General features: G+C 37.9%; 1 protein-coding gene across 1 annotated transcript in view; it reads right to left on the bottom strand.

Moving 5' to 3' along the window:
• Nucleotides 1-275: 275 nt before the first annotated feature.
• The window catches only part of MRC1 (mannose receptor C-type 1), a 97802-nt gene continuing 74961 nt past the window's right edge, over nucleotides 276-23116 (bottom strand). The window contains exons 23-30 of the mRNA XM_010354747.2: nucleotides 14982-15084; nucleotides 10649-10881; nucleotides 7882-8047; nucleotides 7017-7166; nucleotides 4829-4942; nucleotides 4132-4296; nucleotides 2421-2462; nucleotides 276-1226 (exon numbers count right to left, since the gene is read on the bottom strand). Coding sequence (XP_010353049.1) covers nucleotides 976-1226; nucleotides 2421-2462; nucleotides 4132-4296; nucleotides 4829-4942; nucleotides 7017-7166; nucleotides 7882-8047; nucleotides 10649-10881; nucleotides 14982-15084 — 1224 coding nt within the window. The 3' untranslated portion in view covers nucleotides 276-975. The remainder of the gene's footprint in view (nucleotides 1227-2420; nucleotides 2463-4131; nucleotides 4297-4828; nucleotides 4943-7016; nucleotides 7167-7881; nucleotides 8048-10648; nucleotides 10882-14981; nucleotides 15085-23116) is intronic.

The raw sequence follows: 23116 nt of genomic DNA, 5'->3' as shown, positions 1-23116 counted from the left end.
ATTCTGAATTCTGATTCTCAGTAGTACTAGTGGCTTTGATGGTTGAATTCTGATTGAGTCCATGTTATGGGGAAGATCTGGCAAAATCGTTATGGTAAAAAATTCATTTTACACACAGCATTTTAGCAACACTCCTTTTCAAAATAGTTCATGAGTTTCATGTAAAGAATTTCTCTACAAGTAATATCATAAGTGTCAAGTTAAAGTGTAAAGTGAGTGGATAAATACATCTCATTTAAAAGCAAATTTATACTAAGATCACCAAAATGCAAATCTATTAAAAATAGACCTTGTCTTTAATGTTTATTTCACATTATCTAAGTACATCCAGTTATGCAAATTTACATTTTTATTTCACATCCTTGTATTCCTGATATACATATAACAGGACAAAGAACACATTTGCAACAGTCAGCCTGTAAAACTCTCTTGGGAGAAACAAGATTCTCAGCTGCCTTATTCTTCTGCACATGTACAAATAAAGTTCTAAATAATTGGAGTGGAAATAAAAACTGGTAAAAGAGAAAACTGACTACATTTTTATGCCACTTGAGGATATTTGTACCTGATTTTTCAAATGGTCTTCTACTTGCTGAGTAACAATTTAATAGGTAACACATTTTCAGAGCTCCTTAAAATTGTTTCTAGAGTGCCTCATTGTTTCTAGAGTGCTGAAAATCCACATGAAGCTGACATCAGCTACACATCACTAATGCTTAGATGTTGGTACTGTGGTGCTGTGCATTTATCTAAGATATTTTAAAAGGTAGTAATCAGCATTATTATCCCTCTTTTATGAAAATATCTTGCCAGGCTAGAAAACAAGCAATTATTTCTTCAATTAGGCAAAGAAAAAAAGGACAGAACAGTACAATTCAGTACTCATTTTAAAGAAAACAATCACATGGAACTAAAAATTTTTAATTTCAGTTACAATTTTATGACATTCAAATATCTCAGAATCGCATTGAGGTACTAGATGACCGCGTGTTCATTCCGTTCAATGTTGCCCACGAGATCTTTCATATCACTAGTTCCTGGGCTTGACTGACTATTGAAATACAGAGTGTTTTCAAAGGCGCCCTCTTGAGGTAGGTGCACACGTCTTTTCTTATAAAAGAAATAGGCAGCAAGGCCAGCACCCGTTAAAATCAGGAGGATCACAATGATGACTACTCCAGCCACACTGTAAGATGGTTTGGAAGGGTCCATCTTCCTTGTGTCAGCTATAAATAAATAAAATCATTACAGAAAAGGTGGAGGGAAGCAGAGGGTTGAATGCTATGCAGAACTTTGCTTGTTGAAAAACTAAAAGGCATAAATATTCTTTCAAGTGACATTCGTCAAACAGAAACGAAAGACGTGAAAACAAGAATCCCTTTGGTATAGAGGATTATTCAAAATGGTAAGATGATTATTCAGTTGCAAGAATAATCCATCTGTCTATGTAGCAGTGTGCTAGTTCATCAATGTATTAAAATATATATACCTTATTTCAAAATAATTTAAGGCTGTTAAATATACGGTATAAGAAGATAAATAGATTAGTAATGATATTAAAAGAAAATTTAAAATGAAGAGAAAAAGAAAATAAGAATACTGAAAACTTGAACTCATGGATGTAATTAGTAAACAAATAGCACTCATGACATTAATAAGGAGGTTACAGGAAAGCCATAAATCTCACTTTCAGTTTTTTTTTTTAAGCAGTCAATAAAATGAGTGAAATGGGATCAGTTACATAATTCAAGTAGTCTATAAAAATTAAAACAAAAAAATTCTAATAAAAGAAGAAAAACCCACAGAGATTTTTAAGAGAAATTTCTTCCATGGGTTCAAGGCAACTGTTTGTAACAGAGCAAAAAAAAAAAAAAAAAAAAAAAATGCCTTCAACAACTGCTTATAGTAAAAACACCAACCTGACTCCAAGGCCTCTTTTTCTAAAGTATTATTCAAAGTAGGTTGATGACAAAGAATAGTTTAGCTTAAGCAAATTCTACTGAGAGAGCAGGGGAGTTGGAAGGGATCACTATTATGCCTTTTAAAACAAACAGTCCGGCCGGGCGCGGTGGCTCAAGCCTGTAATCCCAGCACTTTGGGAGGCCGAGACGGGCGGATCACGAGGTCAGGAGATCAAGACCATCCTGGCTAACCCGGTGAAACCCCGTCTCTACTAAAAAATACAAAAAACTAGCCGGGCGAGGTGGCGGGCGCCTGTAGTCCCAGCTACTCGGGAGGCTGAGGCAGGAGAATGGCGTAAACCCGGGAGGCGGAGCTTGCAGTGAGCTGAGATCCGGCCACTGCACTCAGCCCGGGAGACAGAGCGAGACTCCGTCTCAAAAAAAAAAAAAAAAAAAAAAAAAAACAAACAGTCCGAATGTATTACTAACACAGAACTTGAAATTTTGCAGTGGCCTTACCTTTTGTTGTAAGTAATTCATGAGTAGGTTTAGCATCAATAACTGTGTGTAAAAAAAAAAAAAAAAAAAAAATTTATAAAAACCCAGAATAATTGCAGGTAGATAGCAAATATTATTGGCTCACAAATACATGGAATCCTCCATATTTGATCTGTGTTGATATGATATATGATATTATGATATGATAGATATAAAAATACAGGTAGAAAAAAAATCCGTATCTTTATCTATGTGTCTACCTATCAATCATCTATCTGTCTCTCTGTCTAACCTATGGCAGTCTCCTATGGCTGTATGGTGAGTTTGAGTACATTAGAAGATCTGGAAATGTGATTCTCCAAGTTGCATTTGAGCCAATGATACTCACCCTTAAAATCTACCAATCTACCCATAATTAAAATATTCAAGGCTAGGGGTTTTGAAATTAGCCTGCTGAAGCCTAAGATATTACAAAGCATTTGAATGAAAAGTAAAATAAGACTCCAGGTCTGGAGCGGTAGCTCACGCCTGTAATCCCAGCGCTTTGGGAAGCCAAGGAGGGCAGATCATCTGAGGTCAGGAGTTTGAGACCAGCCTGGCCAACATAGCGAAACCCCATCTCTATTAAAAATACAAAAATTAGCTGGGCATGGTGGAGTGCACCTGTACTCCCAGCTACTTGGGAGGCTGAGGCAGGTGAATTGCTTGAACCCAGGAGGTGGAGGCTGCAGTGAGCAGAGATTGCGCCACTGCACTCCAGAGTGGGCAACAGAGCAAGACTCTGTCTCAAAAACAAAAACAAAAAAACCCAAACAAACAAAAAAACAAAAACAAACAAAAAAAAACCTTTCCAACCTTGCACCAGAGGGTGTGGTGTGTCTTACAACAGTTAGAGAAGGCTAAAGACCTGCCAAATTTTAAAATGGTAAACTCTACCCCGTCTCTACTAAAAATACAAAAATTAGCCGGGCATGGTGGCGTGCTCCTGTAATCCCAGCTACTCGGGAGGCTGAGGCAGGAGAATCACTTGAACCCGGGAGGCAGAGGTTGCAGTGAGCTGAGATCGCACCAATGCACTCCAGCCTGGAGACAGGGCAAGACTCTGTCTCAAAAACAAAAACAAAAACAAAAACAAAAACAAAAACAAAAACACCAACAACTCTACTATCTAATCAGTAATTTATTGGGAGGGATATTATGCGACATGGCATGGCAACGAAATAATTTTAAATTCCAGATAGAGGCACCTTGTGAGCACTCAACACTATCAATTCCCCGGTCCTGTTCCTTTCACGGTCTCGCTTTCCATCTTAAAAGGAGACTGAATTAGTCTGACATGACTCATTCCACAATCAATTCTGATCCCTCTCCAGAACCTTGGTCTCCTCTGGTTTGGGCTGGTACTGGCTTTACCACCTTTTCCCTCAAGCAGTAAGGCTTTGCAGATTAGCTCTCCCGACTGTTTTCAGCTTGGCAAATCCTTCAGATATTCCATTACAAATGCGTTGATAAGCAAAAAATCATTACAACAGTTAAGCAGACAGAGAGTGTCTCTCAATCACGCAAAGCTGCAAACAGTAATGAACTGCAATGGCAGAACGGATTTTTCACGGATGAAAAGAGAGAGCTTGCAATGGCCTCATAATCACATTATGATTCCATACCTGATATCTTACCATTTGAAAGAAATGGCAATCAGTGATTTGCACCGTGCAATGAACTTCTTACTTACGTTTTGGTCTTTTACAAATATATCCTTTGTAGGAAGAACAGTGAATATTACTCCAAAACCCAGAAGACGCATGTAAAGCTACACAATCGTTCCGTTCACCGGAGGGATCTCCCGTGTTCCAGTTGACAAAGGAGACCGGACTATTATTTATCCACAGCCAAATTCCTGATCATCAGATAAAACAAATTAAGACAAAAGTTAAATATAACCCGTCTTAAAATAAGTTCAGCCAATTTATGCAAATTTCTAAGCATATTCTTTTATACTAGAATCAACAGTCATTTATAACCAGACTTAACAGGCAAGACTATAATGACTAATTATTACAGGGAAGGAAACCAAAAAGAATAGGTTTACTATTAGCTTTAGTTAAAAATGTATTTCTAATTAGTACAAATATTTATACTTATCCTTTCCTTAGCATTTTTTTCCTGGCCCCATGAAAACATAGAAAATGCTTTTTAAAGCTTCTGAAACTATCTCAGCTACAAAAGATATTTTTTAATTAGCAACTTTGAGGACAGCATGATATGAAAGTCATTTTAAGTTTCAGTTCTTAAATAAAAATATGAGTTTGAATTTTCAAATTCTTCATGAATTAATCATTTTTAAGGCAACACATTTTGGAAACGAAATCTTGTTTTACATACAACATTTTACAATATTTATGATTAAATAAGCATGCTGCAAACATTACCTTCAACATTTCTGAACAATCCTATCCAAAAATTGGTTTTGCTTTTAAGTGGCTCAACCCGATATGACAGAAAACTGGATTCTGCAGCACTTTCAATGGAAACCAGAGAGGAACCTGGAAAGCATAAAAGGATAAATGTGATAGCTGCACATTTAAGTAGCTGAAAATATTTTTGTAAACAGCACTGCTATTAAGAGCAACAAAAATCAGTCTAACATCTGCACTTAAGGGGAAGAATTTCAAAGGGCAGATGTTTGTCTTCTCAGAATTTTAGTTTTCATTCTGAAATATGTTTTTAAGCATCATTAGCATCATTTGAGTACAAGCACTGAACTAGTTCCTGCAGGATATTCAAAGATTAGTAGGATGTAGAGTATGTCTTACAAAAGTTACGGTTCAGTGGCCAGTAATAAGAGTACGAAGAAATATTATAGAAGGGGAATTAAGTGCCATATGCTATGGACATGTCAAATATTCATTCTTGGTGAAGCAGCTAAAAGGGAGGATAGAGGAAACAGAATTTCAGTAGAGAGAAGAACAGGATTTCAAGTAAAAAGGATGGAAAATAATTCCAGGAAAAAGAGGTGATAAGAGGAAAGACAAAGAGGAAGGGAAGCATCAGGAACAGAGAGAACTTGGTTTGACTGGAGTGTGGCACCAATCTGGTCCATCAGCCCCCAAAAAATAAAAAAAGACATGGGTTAGGTCTCATTATAGAAGGCTGGAGATTGGTATTAAGGGCAATGTGGTGATAAAGAACACTTCAGTTTTTTTTCAGGCAGCTGAATGATGCAATAACCCATCATCTTGCTTTGATTGGTCCTATACATACCAGTTAGATTCTCCACTTAAGAATGGTCCTATATTAGTTATTATTAGAATCCAGCTGTTGTGTACAGGACCAGTCAAAGCAAGGAGATAAAACAGGAAGACCAGTTAGATGGCCATGGAGGTGACAACCCACATTAGATTGTGAACATTAAATTTTAGAGTAAAAATCTCTAGCTTTTTAATAATAACTAATATCTTTTAAGTATTTCATGCTGAACATTTTGCTTTGGACATTACAAGCATTAACCCATTAAATTTTTAAAATCACTTCGTTAAATAGGTACCATCGTTGCCCCATTTTATAGATAAGGAAACTAAGGCACACAGAATGAGTAATCTGCCAAGATCCTAACACTAGCAGAGGGAAGCTCATGCTATGACCCAGGCTTTCTGAACCTTGAGGGTCCGCACCTAACCATATGCCTATATCCCATATTACCGAGTTCTGAACTGTCACCTTGTTTTCACTGCATGATTACATAATCCATTATTAAATATATTTCACAAACATTAGCCATTTCAAAATATTTGTGACTCATATTTTGACAATGAGAATGAGAAGCATTCATTTTATTTACCAGAAAAGAGTCACCTAAAATGGAAAACAAAGTTCCCACATTTTTTTTCAAAAAAAAAAAAAACTTAGCAATATGAAGAAAAACATTTTTTTAATTACAAAAATTCAGAGATGGCATCAGGTGGCATCATGAGAAATGTTGACTTTCGAAAGAAACTGGAGGAAATGAGGCTATAACCTGTGCATATCACTGTTGGATGAAGAACTCTTGAGTGAGGCACTAAAAACATGAAGTAAAAAGAATTCAGTAAAATATTTAATGGGATTTAACTAAGTGACTTTTAAATGTACCCTAAAAATAAACTTTATTTGCCATTTTTTACCTCAGGGGAAAAATCATTCATCTTTGTAGTGTCTATTTGAGTTTTGTTTTATTTGTCTTCACAAAACAATAACTAAATAGAAATATTTTTCTATTAATGGTAAAACAAAACGGTTCCTGGGCACTCGTAAAACTTCAGCTTATCAGTGATAAGAGGTGAGTACAACGCTTGGAATAACTGAGAATGAGAATCCTAACAATTTAGAACCTGAAGTCTGAAAGGAAGAAACCATTTAGAACATGCTGTTTTCTACCTGAATTCTCTAAATTCTCTAAAATTTGAGGCTACAAACTTCGAGATTACATTTGGGAAGCATGATATTGGCCATTCTGTTATAAAATACATCATTAAAAGTATAAACAGGTATTTTTACATTCTTCGTATATTTCATGTATAGTGTCAATGGAGCCCAGAAAAGATGGTTACAGAGTTTTCCTTCAGGAAATGTGGCACTCACCCATTCGAAGACATTCCAGAGAAGCTTGGCCCCAGTTTCTTGTATATGAGGACTCAATATAGTAACAGTGACCATGGAAAGGAATCCAGGCTGTGTGATCTGATTCTGGACATCTGCCAGGCAGTTGTGGGGGTTCAGTAGCAGGGATTTCTGTTAAAAAAAACACATTTTAAATAAAGCAAAACCTGAAGTTCCTGTAGTATGTAGCATAATATATTAGCAGCTACAAAAAATGATCATTGATCATTATTTTTAAAAAAATCTTCCAATGATTATCATTCGGATCACCATATTTATTACTGGGTTTCTTTTTATCAATTTTTCCACTTTGAATATATTTAAATCGAATGTGCTGTGGTATAGTGGCAGTCAATTACACTCATCGTTAAGACAACACATCCATAGATACCTACAAAGATAAACGTTTTAAAAGGCACCACAAAGTAATTTGTAAAGTGACTTCCCTTTTTTAAGTCCCTGTTTTCCTTTTCTGGGATCCTAATCCCTGTAACACTTTCTTAGCTATTAATAGCACCTGGGATATAACTAAATGCTATATTTAGAATTCTAGTATGGTGTCCATCATTGACTGTAAGAATCTACATGTATTCTGATAAAATTTCTTTGATATAGATGTGTTGTCAATATCAAATATAAGCAAAATTTCCTGGGGAAATGTTTATCTCCATTATTTTGATTTACATATATTGGTTTATAAAGATAGTCTTTTGTTAAGTGAGGCAGTATGTTTTATATTATTCTTAGCTATCCAAGATACATTACTGTTTAATAATATCAACAGTGGTAAGTAGTAGCTTATTCAGAAAATTTCAGATCCCCTGATTGTTTTTATATATTCAATTACCATCTGATCTTTTGCAGAGAAAGTAAAAACTTTCATTGCAATATGCTGTCTTCCAGTAGCCATCGAGATCCAGATAAACACATGCTGATTTCAATTTAGGCTCATCAGCAGCCCAGTTAGTGTACCTCACCCTCCACTTATCAGTCCAGGTGTACTGACTGTCAGTCTGCAACAGATAAACACATGCTGATTTCAATTTAGGCTCATCAGCAGCCCAGTTAGTGCACCTCACCCTCCACTTATCAGTCCAGGTGTACTGACTATCAGTCTGCAACAACAAAAACAAGCATTAACATGCAGCCTTGCTTCATTTATAAAATACTAAAAGAACCAATCCAAGAATACAAAGTATATTTAAGACTGTGATTTGACATAGAACCTGGAACATTTGAGAATAAAAAGAACACTATAAATCATTTCTGTCAACTCAAATTCAGTAAATGCAGCCTTTCTTAGAAACAGTTATTTCTTAGAGATCCCCAGGAATACATCCTTGGAAGTAATTTCAAAAAATACTGACAAAAACTATATCTATCTCTTATTCCATGAAACTCTCTTTGTTTGCAGGTTTTCAGGGCAAAAGAGAAGTTTTATCTTCACAACAAATAAGATATTTCTTATATGATTATTGACATTATAATAAAAATTAAGTAATTTTCATTAAATTCATGGTCCCCTGAGGGAAATACTAATCTCTTCATATCTTCTCATTATTCTGCTGTTGAAACAGCACCAATGGTAAATGGCTTAGCTAAGGTCATATGGGTATCGAAGACAGAAGCCTTGGTCTCTTGACGTCTAGTGAGGCAGTCTTTCAGCTATATTCTAGTGAGGTGGTCTTTCAGCTATATGACATCATATATATATGATGTAAAATGTCAACCATTTTAGTCTACTTACATGGTCTCTTTCTTTCTTTTTCTTCCTTCCTTTCTTCTTTCTTTCTTCCTTTCTTCTTTCTTTCTTCTTTTTTTAAATTTTTTTCAGAGAAGTCTTACCCTTGCCCCCCAGGCTTGAGTGCAATGGTTCGATCTAGGCTCACCGCAACCTCCACCTCCCGGGTTCAAATGATTCTGCTGCTTCTGCCTCCCAAGTAGCTGGGATTAAGGGGCCTGCCACTAAACCTGGCTAATTTTTGTATTTTTTAGTAGAGACGGGTTTTCACCATGTTGGCCAGGCTGGTCTCGAACTCCTGACCTCAGGGGATCCGCCCGTCTCAGCCTCCCAAAGTGCTGGGATTACAGGCATGAGCCACCGTGCCCAGGCTGCACAGTCCATTTCTTACTAAATTTAGTGAAACAAATTTATGATCACATACAAAATACTGATAAACATCAAACATATTTATCAATAATATCCTTTTAATAGTCTAATAGAGATTGTACAGGTATTGTCTAAGAATAGATGATATATAACATTAATCAGAGGTAGCCGAATTTTTCAAAGATTCAAGCAATTATCACCCTTTTGACTGCATTATTTAATTTACCAAGTTAATTGCCAAAAATCCAGTGACAAAAATTAGAAGTATGTGTTATCTCAAATTAGAATTTTGTAGTATTATACCATGTTTAATCAAATAATGCTTGTATAATCATTAACTCTATAGACATAAGGAAGATAATACTGTCGTAGTGATAAATATTGCTACAATGAAAAACTATTTAATCTTTCAAAAAATAAAAGCTTACTTTAAACTCATAAGAGAATTGTGAACATGTCTGTGAGAAGAAAACAAATGATTTATCAAATGACTTAATCATAAAAACTTAGTCAACAGGGACATAAAAATGTCTTGCCTAAGTTTAATCACAGAAATCATTCTGAAACTACTTACTTTTAAATATACACTTCCCTACTTAGGAAATACTCATTGTATAAATTGCAAATTTCTATCTCTGCATCATGGTCTTGGAAGCTCTATCACATTTGACACTCATCTACTCTCCAATTTATCTTCTACCATCCTAGACTGTATCTATAAACTTTGACTTTTTCTGAGGAAGCTTCTTGGTCCTCCCCACTAGCCCAACTGGTTCCTTTTCTCTCTTCTCATGACACTTTCTATATGCCTCTCTTTATATTTCTTGTATCTTAATGGCTGACTGCCATATCTACTTTTACTAGGAAGCTTGCTGGTTGGCTAGCTAGAAGGATGAATAGAGAGAGGATAGATGGATGACCAGGCATCAGAGACGACTCGTTTTAGGAACAATTTGGCAACTCTGTCAGCATTCTTAGTTTTGTGCTTCATCCCTAGTCTTGTCCAAACTTTGTCTATTATGGAATACAAGGACTGCAATGAAATATTTCTCACAAATGGATGGGAGCTCCACAACCTCAGAACCTACAACAAGTCTAGAATGTCTTGCCACAAAAAATAAAAAGTGTCCCCATCACTGGCAACTATGTCCCTAACCTGCTTTCTTAATTCTCATGCCATAGTTATAATCATAACCTTGGAAGCAACAAGTGAATAAATTAAACTGTTGAGATTTCGAATATAATTTTTATAGACTAATGCGATGGAGAGTTAACATTCATCAGATAATTCTTACTTTGATTTCTGACACACATCACTAGTTTGCCAGATTCTTAAAGGCATCACGTCCCTGAAAGATTGGATCTTGTTGACGTTAGTATCATTCACATGGCCTAGCACAGTCTCTTACACATGATGAGTATTCAACAGAACAAACAGAAAGAGAATCATATTCAACCACAATTCACTGATCATGTCAAGTTGCACGTATTTCCAGCATCTTACCAAGTTACTGTTCAGGGCAATCCACACACGTTCATTAGATGTTTCCATCTGCAGCCACGCAAATGCATTACTGTAGGGATCCAGAATGCTAGCTATAAGTGAATTGTGAAGCTTGCAGTATGTCTCTGCTTCATGCCATTGAAATTTTTGTCTCATAAGTGAATAGCTGCTTTTGCCATATTTAATAAAGCCATCTGTTTGAATTGTTGCTGGAGGATTAGTCAAGGAAGGATCTAGATAAAAACATTATTTTCATTAGCATTATCAATAAACAGTAATCAAGCCCTGTCAGTAATGACAAGTGGATCTCATCTATCATAAAAATAAGCAAAATAGCGTAACTCCAAACATTTAGCTATTAGAAATATTTTATAAGCCATTTCACACTAGAAAACAAACATTTTTTCATCAGTATCCCTGATCAAATTAAATTAATTCCAAACTATATTTAGAATATTAAGGCAAATATATGATCAAGTTGCTAAACTAACAAACAAAATATATGACAAATTCAATCCAATCTAGTATCTTGATGAAAGAAATGCCGTAGTTTAATCCCACAAATTAAAGAACATAGATGATTGTGTCATTGCTAATCTTTATTTTTCCGTGTAGGTTAAAAGTCAAGGTCAAGAAAAGTCTTTCTCTTCCTCCCTCGTTTTTTCTACTTGATCCATGAGTTTGTATCTGTTTGACTTCACTTGTGAGTAATGCACCTTCAGGTGACGGGTTTAGGTTCAGGAATGAAGCCATACACAAGTCCCTGGCTCGTTTAACCTTGATCTCAGGATCAAGCTTTACTCTTGATGATTTTCTATGCCCTTCGCCTAGGGGTAAAGCCTCCCATAATCTTATCCAAACTGGCCTAGGGGTTGGAGCCCCTACAAGACAAATCGCTTCAGCCTTCTGATCTTTTGTCTTCAAGCTCCCATGTGTTTCTAATCACTGCATTGTGTCCCCTGAACTCTGAGCCACTTCATGTGAAGACCCCCAAAAGAGCTTGTTTCTGCCTGTCTTAACTGATGCCCTAGAAGTCAGCAAATAACAGCCAGAGGATGAAATCTGATGTGTTGTCTGTCTTTGTATCCTATGAGCTACAAAAGTTTTTAAATGGTTGCGGATAGAGGAGAATCAAAGAAGAATAATATTTCATGACATGTAAATATTACATGAAATTCAAATTTGTGTCCATAAATAAAGTCTTACTGGAACACGGCCACATTCATTTGTTTATGTATTGCCTATAACCATCTGCGACCACAGCAGAGTTGAGTATTTGCAGTAGAGACTGTATGCCCTGCAAAACCTAAAATATTTGCAATCTGGTTCTTTTCTCTGGTCTAGGGATCTAGATATTCTTGCTTACCAGTGTGTATCCTGGCCAGTTCTCCAACGTGTCCCACTTTATGCCTCATGACCTGCCATCGGCCTTGTCCTGCACTACAGAAGTGCCAACCATTATTTTATTATTTTATTATTTTATTTTATTTTATTTTATTTTATTTTATTTTATTTTATTTTAGAGTCAGGGTCTTGTTCTATTGCCCAGGCTGATCTTGAACTCCCGGCCTCAAGCAACCCTCCTGCCTCAGCCTCTCCAAGTGCTAGAATCACAGGCATGAGCCACCACACCTGGTGATCATTTATAGTTTATAAAAGTTTATATGCTACCTTTTTTCACTTTAATACTGTGAATCTTTCCTTAAGTGATTAAAAATTTGCAAACAATTTTTATTTGTGGCAACATATTCTATCATGTATGTGTATAAGGAAAAGAGAAGATTTTTATTTTATTTTATTTTATTTTATTTTATTTTATTTTATTTTATTTTATTTTATTTTTTTGAGACGGAGTCTCGCTCTGTCACCCAGGCTGGAGTGCTGTGCCCGGATCTCAGCTCACTGCAAGCTCCGCCTCCCGGGTTCACGCCATTCTCCTGTCTCAGCCTCCCGGGTAGCTGGGACTACAGGCGCTGCCACCTCGCCCGGCTAGTTTTTTTTTTTTTTTTTTTGTAGTTTTTAGTAGAGACGGGGTTTCACCGTGTTAGCCAGGATGGTCTCCATCTCCTGACCTCGCGATCCGCCCGTCTCGGCCTCCCAAAGTGCTGGAATCACAGGCTTGAGCCACCGCGCCCGGCCAAGAGAAGATTTTTAAATAAGTGTGTGAATCACCGTTCACTTCTGGAAGGAGTGTCCCCTCTTGGCCCAAAGAACAGAGGCAAAGATGGTATGCTTTGGTATTACTGGTGACCTAAGATTCTGGTGCTATAGAGTGTAGTATAGAGAGAAAAATGACACGCACTGGGATAGCTTTGTATAGAGAGAAAAATGACATGCACTGGGATAGCTTTTGGATTAAGAAAAGGTTAGGATTTCTGGAGTACTTCTCAACCATCTGAAAACATCTTAGATGGTTTTCAATTATTGTCATGAGTTGACATTACTTCCCTGATTTCCCAAATACTATAGAAAAATTCATTAGGTCTGGGAGAATAAGGACCTTCCAGCTCAAACCCATCCTTTAAGAACTCTACTCAGGATGACAGCAACCCTCCCCACCTTCAACCCTCTTGTCTAATCTATTTTTAAATTTCTGACCCTTTTGTGTAGCTATGAGGTAGGAGGCAGGACTTGCTCCAGACCAGATTGAAGACTGGCTGAGACCTCTCCATAAGGCACACCCACCACTGCTGTGGCAGCCCTCAGAAGTTAACATTCCTTTTCCAAAAATTTGGATGTAATTAAAAGTGGGCATAAATATGAGTGCAGAACTTACTGCCTATGGCATAAGCTCTGCTCCACAAGAAGCAGTATGTCTGCTGCTGCTGTGCACTGTCACTTTAGTAAAAGTTGTCAACACCACCAGCTCACCCTTAAATTCCTTCCTGGGTAAAGCCAAGAACCCTTCCAGGCTAAGCCCCAGTTTTGGGGCTCACCTTCCCTGTTAACTGGGCATTTTTATTCTAGTTTCTCTAGAAACTAAAATGTATATAAACACCATCTTAATTGACAGCAAATATCTGCATATTGTGTTATTTTCATTTAACCGTATTCCGGCTTTCTAAGATGAAAAAAGAAACTCAGATCATATATCCACATGTTTAAGGCACACAAGATACAGGACAAATAATGAGGCATATAGGATGCTTTATGCCAAAAGTTCTCAAATTACATGAATTAAATGGAGGTATTCCTATTCTGACATTAAAAAAAAGGTACAGGCAAGCAAATATCCCAAATTTCTAATAGAAAGTTTTAGTGACAGGTTTAGTCTGCCCAAAACTGTCTGGTAAAAAAAAAAAAAAAAAAAAAGAAGAAGAAAGCAGATTCCTGAATTAAGTACAGAAAATATCACGCTTTTTGTCTGTCACAGGCTTCCATGGATTAAAGCAACAATCAAACCTGTTGCTATGCAAGGGAATGATCATATATTTTATATTTTATTTGTTTGTTTTTGTTTTTATTTTTATTTTTGTGAGACAGGGTCTCACTCTGTCACCCAGACTGGAGTGAATAGCATGATCATGGTTCACTGTAGTCTCAGCCTCTCTGGCTCAAGCGATCCTCTCACCTCAGCCTCCCAAGTAGCTGGGACTACAGGCACAAGTCACCACACCTGTAGTCCCAGCTAGAAAAGGAAAATAATTTTGTAAAAGTACAAAATAATTTTTGTATTCTTTGTAGAAAAGGGATTTCACTGGGTTACCCAGGCTGGTCTCAAATGCGGGGGCTCAAGCAATCCACCCACCTCAGTCTTCAAAAGTGCTGGGATTACAGGCATGAGTCACAGTGCCCAGCCATGATTATATATTTTAAAGTACATTTTAAAACATAGCTCTTCATCAGGACAAACAGCTAATGCATGTGGGGCTAGGTGATAGGTTGACAGGTGCAGCAAACCACCATGGCACATGTATACCTATATAACAAACCTGCATGCTCCGTACATATATCCCGGTACTTAAAGTAAAATAAAATAAAATAAGTGAGGTTGGGCACAGTGGCTTACTCCTGTAACAGCACTTTGGGAGGCCGAGGCAGATAGATCACCTGAGGTCAGGAGTTCAAGACGAGCCTGGACAACATGGAAAACCCCATCTCTACAAAAAATACAAAAATTAGCCAGGTGTGGTGGTGCATGCCTGTAATCCCAGCTACAAAGCAGGAGAATTGCTTGAACCCAGGAGGGGGAAGTTGCAGTGATCTGAGTTCATGCCACTGTACTTCAGCCTGGGCAACAGAGCGAGACTCTGTCTCAAAAAAAAAAAAAAAGAAAAAAAGTGAAAAAAAACCCCCAGCTCCTTCAGGAAGGTGAGGTTTTGGTAGAACTTACCAGATCGTGTCTGGCATATGTAGCCTCGTTTACCGTCACAGGTATCATCCATCCATTTTCCGGCTTCGTTTGATGCACCTCCAATAATAACAACACAGTCAGCCTGTATATTTATGGAGAATGAAAAAGAAAACAATCAGGAATCAATGACCATTGAAATCAATTCATTAATATGCAAATATCTTCCATTATCCTTGATTTCCAAATTTTAAGATTGTCCTAATTTAAAATATGCTCAATCCATCATTACTTTCTACCCAAATGTACCTACTATGCATATCCTCCGCATTTGAACTCTCACTATATGAATTGAAAACCCAACTGATTTGGATAAATTTTGGAGACAGGCCTTAGAAATTTTGCTATCAGACCTTTTATCAATCACTTTCAAAACTTAGAAACCAAAGAAACTAGGAGAACACAGTATCCTCTCCATACACACTACCAGTATCCAAACGCAAAAGTAGGTAACATCTTTTTAAAGGGAAATGAGCACAATCTATATATATCATTGCTAAATTTGTAAAAGTATTATTACAGATTCATAGTATGTGACTGGTATAGCCAGAAAGTTTCACATCTTATTTATAATCTTACAGGGGAGTATGCCAGGACTGGAACAATATTATATTTGTTTGGTTGTGAATGTGTTTGCCATTCCAAATCCTTCTTTCCTTTAAGTACTAAATATATCTCAGTTTGTTTTTTTTTTTCCCTGAAATGCCATTATTTCCATCTAATCCTCATATCTGGTCCTGTTGGAGTAGAGGTGAGAGAAACACATGCTGCCTGCCCCATTTCAATATACAATCTGAACTTTAATTTGAAATATGGTATTTTGCTCATGTAAAGTAAGAGAAGGCCAGGCGCAGTGGCTCACAACTGTAATCCCAGCACTTTGAGAGGCCAAGGCGAGAAGATCGCTTGAGCCTGGGGGTTCGCGACCAGCCTGGGCAACATAGGGAGACCTTGACTCTACAAAAAATAAACAAAATTAGCTGGGCATGGTGGTGCATGTCTGTGGTCTCAGCTACTCAGGAGACTGAGGTGGGAGGATCACTTGAGCCTGGGAGGTTGAGGCTGCAGTGAACTATGTCCATACGACTGCACTCCAGCCTTGCTGAGAGAACAAGACCTTGGGAAGGAAGGAAGGAAGGAAGGAAGGAAGGAAGGAAGGAAGGAAGGAAGGAAGGAAGGAAGGAAGGAAGGGAGGGAGGGAGGGAGGGAGGGAGGGAGGGAGGGAGGGAGGGAGGGAGGGAGGGAAGAAGGGAGAGAGGGGCTGAGGGAAGTCAGAAATAAAGACAAGAGACCTAGTCAAATCATTTTGCTTTTTTGCTGGAGCCCCCAAATTTCACTATGTTTATTTTCACAGTTATCTTCATTTTTTGTTTGTTTGTTTGTTTTTGTTTGTTTTTGAGATGGAGTCTCGCTCTCTCACCAGGCTGGAGTGCAGTGGTGCAATCCTGGCTCACTGCAACCTCTGCCTCCTGGGTTCAAGCAATTCTCCTGCCTCAGCCTCCCAAGTAGCTGGGACTACAGGTGTGTGCCACCATGACCAGCTAATTTTTGTACTTTTAGTAGAGATGGGTTTTCACCATGTTGGCCAGGATGGTCTCGATCTCTTGACCTCATGAACTACCCACCTCGGCCTCCCAAAGTGCTGGGATTACAGGCATGAGCCACCACACCTGGCCAGTTACCTTCTACTTATGGTGACTATATCAATTTTCTACTTTCTCCTAAAAAGAAGTTTTCTTTTAAAGTAAACTTAAGCAAAAAAAAAAAAAAAAAAAAAGGAGTACACTTAAAGAAAATGTTGAAGACTTTAAGTTTCTAGTTTGATATATAAGGAGTTTGGAAGTTGTCACTCCCATCCACAATGCAAGAAAAAGGCTAGAAAAGCTGAAAATCAACAACTTCTTTTAAATGCATTGGAAAATGGAGGTCACAAGACAAACAGCTGCCCCCCAAATTGGAGAAACAGACTGATGGATACAGGGAATCAGAACTGACCAGAGCAGAAGCCCAGGAGCAGAAAGCGGGAACCAGGATTGAGGCAGGAGATACTAAATGTCGTTGACACATTGCTGGAAGTTCAGTTTGGACAAGTTTGAAAATTAAAAACTATTGGCAGAGGAGTACCTGGGGAGGCAGTCCTAGGGAGATTCCAGAGTTTTGTGAGTTTTCCTTCCAGGAGCCCTACCAGATTCTTACAGTGCAGACTGGAGAAAAATGTCCACTTGCTTCCAACAGGAGAGGCGGGAGAAGAGCCATTTTTAAATACGACAGAGCATTCATTCATTCTGTTCTTAATAAGACCAGCACTCAAGAGCAACAACTTTACCCGTGCTTGACTGACTGTGGTTTCACCACACATTAACTAACCTAGGAGAAAAGAAATACTCAACTCCAGCCTCTCTAGCTTTCCTGTCTCACTCAAAAGGAAAAAGCAACGAAACAAAACTGAGAAGCACTTTTGAAGGTCACAGCACAGATTCCCTAAAAGTCCAAGTCCCCATCATAGGACTACAACATACTTCCCCTCCCCAATATCTTACAGCCATATCCTTGGGGCTCCCGTATGACAACAGGCAGATACAGCCGAAGAACTGTGCCTCTCTGGCATTATTTAAGAAGTCTTTAGGAGAACCCAAAGACAACAGGAGAGACAGAAACGAGGACACTGGAGATTTTAACCTCTGACACCTAACGTGACAGCAAACAGCAAACACAGCCTAACTCGTAGCTAAATAAACACAAAACCTCACACTAAATGTCTATTTACCTCTGTTCCCTTTATCCACTACATCAGCAGTTCCCAACCTTTTTGGCACCAGGGACCAGTTTCATGGAAGACAAACTTTCCACAGACTGGGGTGGAGGGTGGTTTCGAGATGATTCAAGCACATTATGCTTATTGTGCACTTTATTGCTATTATTATTATATTGTACCTTGTAAGAAAATAATTATATAACTCACCATCACGTAGAATCAGTGGGAGCCCTGTGCTTGTTTCCCTGGTCAATCTGGTCCCATCTGGGGGTGATGGGAGATGGTGACACATTATCAGGCATTAGATTCTCATATGGAGTGCGCAACCTAGATCCCACGCATGCACAGTTCACAATAGGGTTCACGTTTCTATGAGAATCTAATGCTGCTGCTGATCTGACAGGAGGCAGAGCTCCGGCAGTGATGCGAGTGACGGGGAGTGACTGTAAATACAGATGAAGCTTTGCTCACTCGCCTGCTGCTCACGTCCCGCTGTGAGGCTCAGTTCCTAACAGGTCATGGATTGGTACCCATCTGCGGCCCGTGGGTTGCAGACCCCTGCACTATAATACATGTGTAGTTTTCAACATGAAAATATAAGACACACTAAAAGATTTTGTAAACACACACAAAGTTTGAAACGAAGAGCAAGCATAATAAGCAGACTCAGATATGACAAAGATAGTGGAAATATCAAAAATTTAAACAACTATGAATAATATGCTAAGGACTCTAATGTAAAAAGTGGACAACAAGCAAGACTGGGTAGCTAACATAGGCAGAGAGATGAAAATGCTAAGAAAAAATCAAAAGGAAATTCTAGAAATCATAAACACCTTAACAGAAATGAAGACTATCTCTGATAGGCTCACTGGGTGTGGCCCAGGAAATGAGAGAAAGGAACAGAAGAAGTATTATCTGAAGCAATAATGACTTAGAATTTCCCAAAATTAATGATTGATAGCAAATCACAGATCCAGGAAGCTCAGAGAACATCAGACAGGATAAACACTAAGATACAACATCTAGACACATCATACTCAAACGGCAGAAAATCAAAGATGAAGAGAAAATCTTGAAAGACGCCAGAGGAAAAAAAACCTCTTATCCATAAAGAAGCAAGAATAGTAATTACGTTGGATTTCTTTTCAGAAACCATGCAAGCAAGAAGAGTGGAATGTAATATTTAAAGTGCTGAAAGAAAAAACCCACCAACCTAGAATTCTGTCTCCAGTGAAATTATCCTTAAGAAGTGAAAAGAAAACAAAGACTTTCTCAGACAAACAAACATTGAGAAAATCTGTTGCCTGTAAACTTAGCTTGAAAGAAATGTTAAAAGGAAAAAAGAAAGAGAACTATATATGTCAGAAACTCAGGTCTATATAAATAAATGAGCATTAGAGAAGGAATAAATGAAAGAAATACAGAATTTTTCATTTTCCTTATTCTGAATTCATCTAACAGATACCAGTTTGTTCAAACAACTATAGTTGTTGTTAAACAACTATGAATAATATACTAAGGACTGTAATGTAAAAAGTGGACAACAATATATTTGGTGATAATGTATTTGGTGATAATAGCTTATAGATAAGTGAAATAAATTATAGCAATGTTACATAGGAGAGGAGGAAGAAGTAGGAGATGCTTTCTTACATGCTATTTGAAAAAGGACTCGAATTAGTTGTAAATGTATACTGTAAACTCAAGAGCAACCACTAAAGAAAGTTTGTTTTTTTTTTTGTTTTAGGCCAAGAATGGTGGCTCGTGGCTGTAATCCCAGTACTTTGGGAGGCCAAGGTAGGAGGATTGCCTGAGCCCAAGAGTTCAAGACCAGCCTGGGTAACACAGAAAGACCCCATCTTTATTTATAATAAAAATAAAAAAGAAAAGAAAAAAGTTTTCTTAAAGTATAATTGGTATGCTAGGAGTAGAGAACAAATAAAATCATACAAAATGTTGAAGTAAAACCAGAGAAGGCAAGAAAGAGTGGAAGACAAAAAAATGAAATACAGAATAAAAACAGAAAACAATAACAAATATGATAGGTGTTAACCCAGCTATGTCAACAATCGTTTTAAATGTTAATGGTCTAAATACACAAATTAATAGAGACTCATATATTGGTACAAGAAATTCACTTTAAATATAAAGATACACATAAGTTAAAAGTGAAGAAAAATGGAGAAAGATACACTATACTAACACTAATCAAAAGAAAGCTGGACCAGCTATATTAATTTCAGACAGAGTAGACTGCAGGGCAAGGAAAGTTACCAGAGGTAAAGAGGAACATTGCATAATGATCTAGCGGACAATTCTCCACGAAGGCATAACAGTCTCTATTGCGTATGTGGCCAACAATAGAGCATCAGAATACATAAAGTGAGAACTGATAGAACTGCAAAGATAAATCCATGATTAGGATTGCAGACTTCAATACTCTTCTATCAAAAATAGACAGATCCAGCAGGCAAAAAATCAGTAAGAACATAGTTAAACTGGACAGTACCATCCATCAAACAGATCTCATTGACATCTGTAAACTACTTTGTCCCATAACAGTAGAATATATATTCTTCTCAAGATCACATGAAACATTCACCAAGATAGACCATATTCTGAGCCATAAAACATGCCTTAACAAATTTAAAAGAACAGAAAATACATAAACTATTCTCTAAGACCACAATGGAATTAAACTAGAAATCAGTAACATTGGAAAATTCCAAAATACCTAGAAATTAAAGAAAATGTTGTCAATAATAATACACTAATAGTGATACACAAAGACAACCAAAAAAGGTGACTACAGTTTTTCTGAATGAAAGTACGTAAGAGATGTGTCACTGTGAAGTCAACACATCTTTAACCCATCCCTTGAGCTACAGTGAATCACAGCCTACACTCCCGCCACAGACATCTTGTCAACCTGCGGTGTCTTCATCCCATGTGATACAACTGTCAGGCAACCTGAAACTTACATTTCAAAAGTTCTCCACTCACCCCACTTCCTTTCTTAACTATTTGTATCCCCCATTATCCTGGCTCAGAGTCTCTGATCCAGAAAACCTGTTACAATCCAAGCATATTTCCCCCACAAAACACATATAAAAAGTTCTCTCTCTCTCCTTTTCTAACTATATTCATCTTCTCCATTTTAAAGTCCTGAAATTGTTTTTAAAAAACCATTGCCGGGAGCGGTGGCTCATGCCTGTAATCCCAGCACTTTGGGAGGCCGAGGCGGGTGGCTCACGAGGTCAGAAGTTGGAGACCGGTCTGGCCAATGTAGTGAAACCTTGTCTCTACTAACAGTACAAAAAAAAAATTAGCCAGGTGTGGTGGTGTGCTCCTGTAATCCCAGCTACTCATGAGGCTGGGGCAGGAGAATCGCGTGAACCCGGGAGGTGGAGGTTGCAGTGAGCCGAGATCGCGTCATTGCACTTCAGCCGGGTGACAGTGTGAGACACCATCTCAAAAAAAATAAAATAAAATAAAAAGCATTATGTGTATTTTGATTCCAGTTTTGTGAAATATAAACTTTATCTGTTTATATGCACTACGAAAAAGTCTGGGAAAAAAATTCAACAAAAAATAAGCAGTGTTTTTTTTCTGAATTGGTGAGATTACAGATTTTGTTTGTTGGTTTGTTTTTATTGTTTCTGTCTTTCTTTATGTTCTAAAAACAACAAAAATGTGTATGATAATGAATGCTTTTGATTTACAAGAAATTCACCTCTCATCCATTAAATCTGTCTAAGCAAATACTGTCTCGCTCCATTCTACTTTCACTTCTTCAGTAAGTCTTCAGCCCTCACTGGTGTCATGAAAATGAAAGAATTTCTCCACAGAAAATTATTTACCCATCACCAGTTATTTTTTATCTACAGTAAAAGCAAGTTTATTCGAAAAGTAAAGAAACAAAAGAATTGGCTACTTCACAGACAGAGCAACCTACGGGCTGCTGTCTGGCTCCATCACCAAAATGTATTCACCTGGCAAATAGCTACCAAATTATTAATGGTCATAAAAATGCCATTTTGAGCAGGTCAGTTTTCTAATTTTTTTTTTTTTTTTTTTTTTTTTTTTTTTTTTTTTGCTTATTCGACAAAGTCCAAACTCCATCATAGGGCATCTACATTTCTCTAAATTCTACTTTCCACCTTTCGTAGCTTACTCCGACTTCTTTTTCTGCATAAAACTCCTGCTACATTCAAAGCCATTTATTCCATTTGCCCAAACACATCATGTATCTCTTGCTTGAAGACTGCCCACCTTGACCATCTAACATGGCCTTTCTCATCCTTTTGCTAAGTTCCCCTGATTATTATGTCTTAAATTTCTTGAAACAAAAACCCAGATGGGCGTGGTGGCTCATGCCTATATTCCCAGCACTTTGGGAGGCCAAGGCAGGTGGACCACTTGAGGTCAGGAGTTGGAGACCACCCTGGCCGATATGGTAAAGGCCCTTCTCTACTAAAAATGCAAAAATCAGTCAGTCATGGTGAGGGACACCTGTAATCCCAGCTACTTGGGAGGCTGAGGCAGGAGAACCTTTGAACCTGGGAAGTGGAGATTGCAGTGAGCCGAGATCATGCCACTGCACTCCAGCCTGGGCAACGGGGTGGGAGACTGAGAGAGTGAGAGAGGGAGAGGGAAAGAGAGAGAGGGAGAGGGAGAAGGAGGGAGGGAGGGAGGGAGGGAGGGAGGAAGGACCCATAGCTGATTCTTTTTCATATTTCTTTCCTCCACCATGGACAAAGACAGTGTCCAGCACATAGGATACCATAGATGTGTGTTGACTGATTAAATCACCCCATTCCACAGTGAGCTTGTTTCCTCTTAGCTGCTACAGTGTTTATAGCTGATCCTGTCATTAGACATGTTCATTTCTTTCCTATCTTCCTTCTTATATAAGACTTGTGGTCTAGTTTAAGTGTACACACTTTTAAGGTAAAAACAAAATCTTCCATTTCGTCACACATTTTACAATCCCTAACATGGTGTTGATGTTGATAAGTTGGTTGTTCAATTATATAAGAAAAAAAGTAGTGAAAAAAAGTAGTAAAATAAAGTAGCAATCTGTCTCCCAGGTTAACGTACAAAAGCATCTGGCACATAATAAGCAGTCTGCAAATATTAGCTCATGATCATGACGGTGATGATGATGGACGATGATGATGTGATCTTTAGAAGCAGTAGTAGCTTCCAGGCCTACACCCGAAATACTACAGCAGCTGCAAGGGATAAGGGGAAGGTGACACAAAGAAAGTTGGTAACTCTAGGTTGAAGTGTTTCTTTTGACTGCAAGTTAGGCTTAGAATGGAACTGGGTTTCCTGACCCCTCACTATCGCCACTTCC

The sequence above is a fragment of the Rhinopithecus roxellana genome, chromosome 11 (assembly GCF_007565055.1).
Source record: "Rhinopithecus roxellana isolate Shanxi Qingling chromosome 11, ASM756505v1, whole genome shotgun sequence".
NCBI lineage: Eukaryota > Metazoa > Chordata > Mammalia > Primates > Cercopithecidae > Rhinopithecus > Rhinopithecus roxellana.
This window is presented reverse-complemented; position numbering and strand designations above follow the sequence as displayed.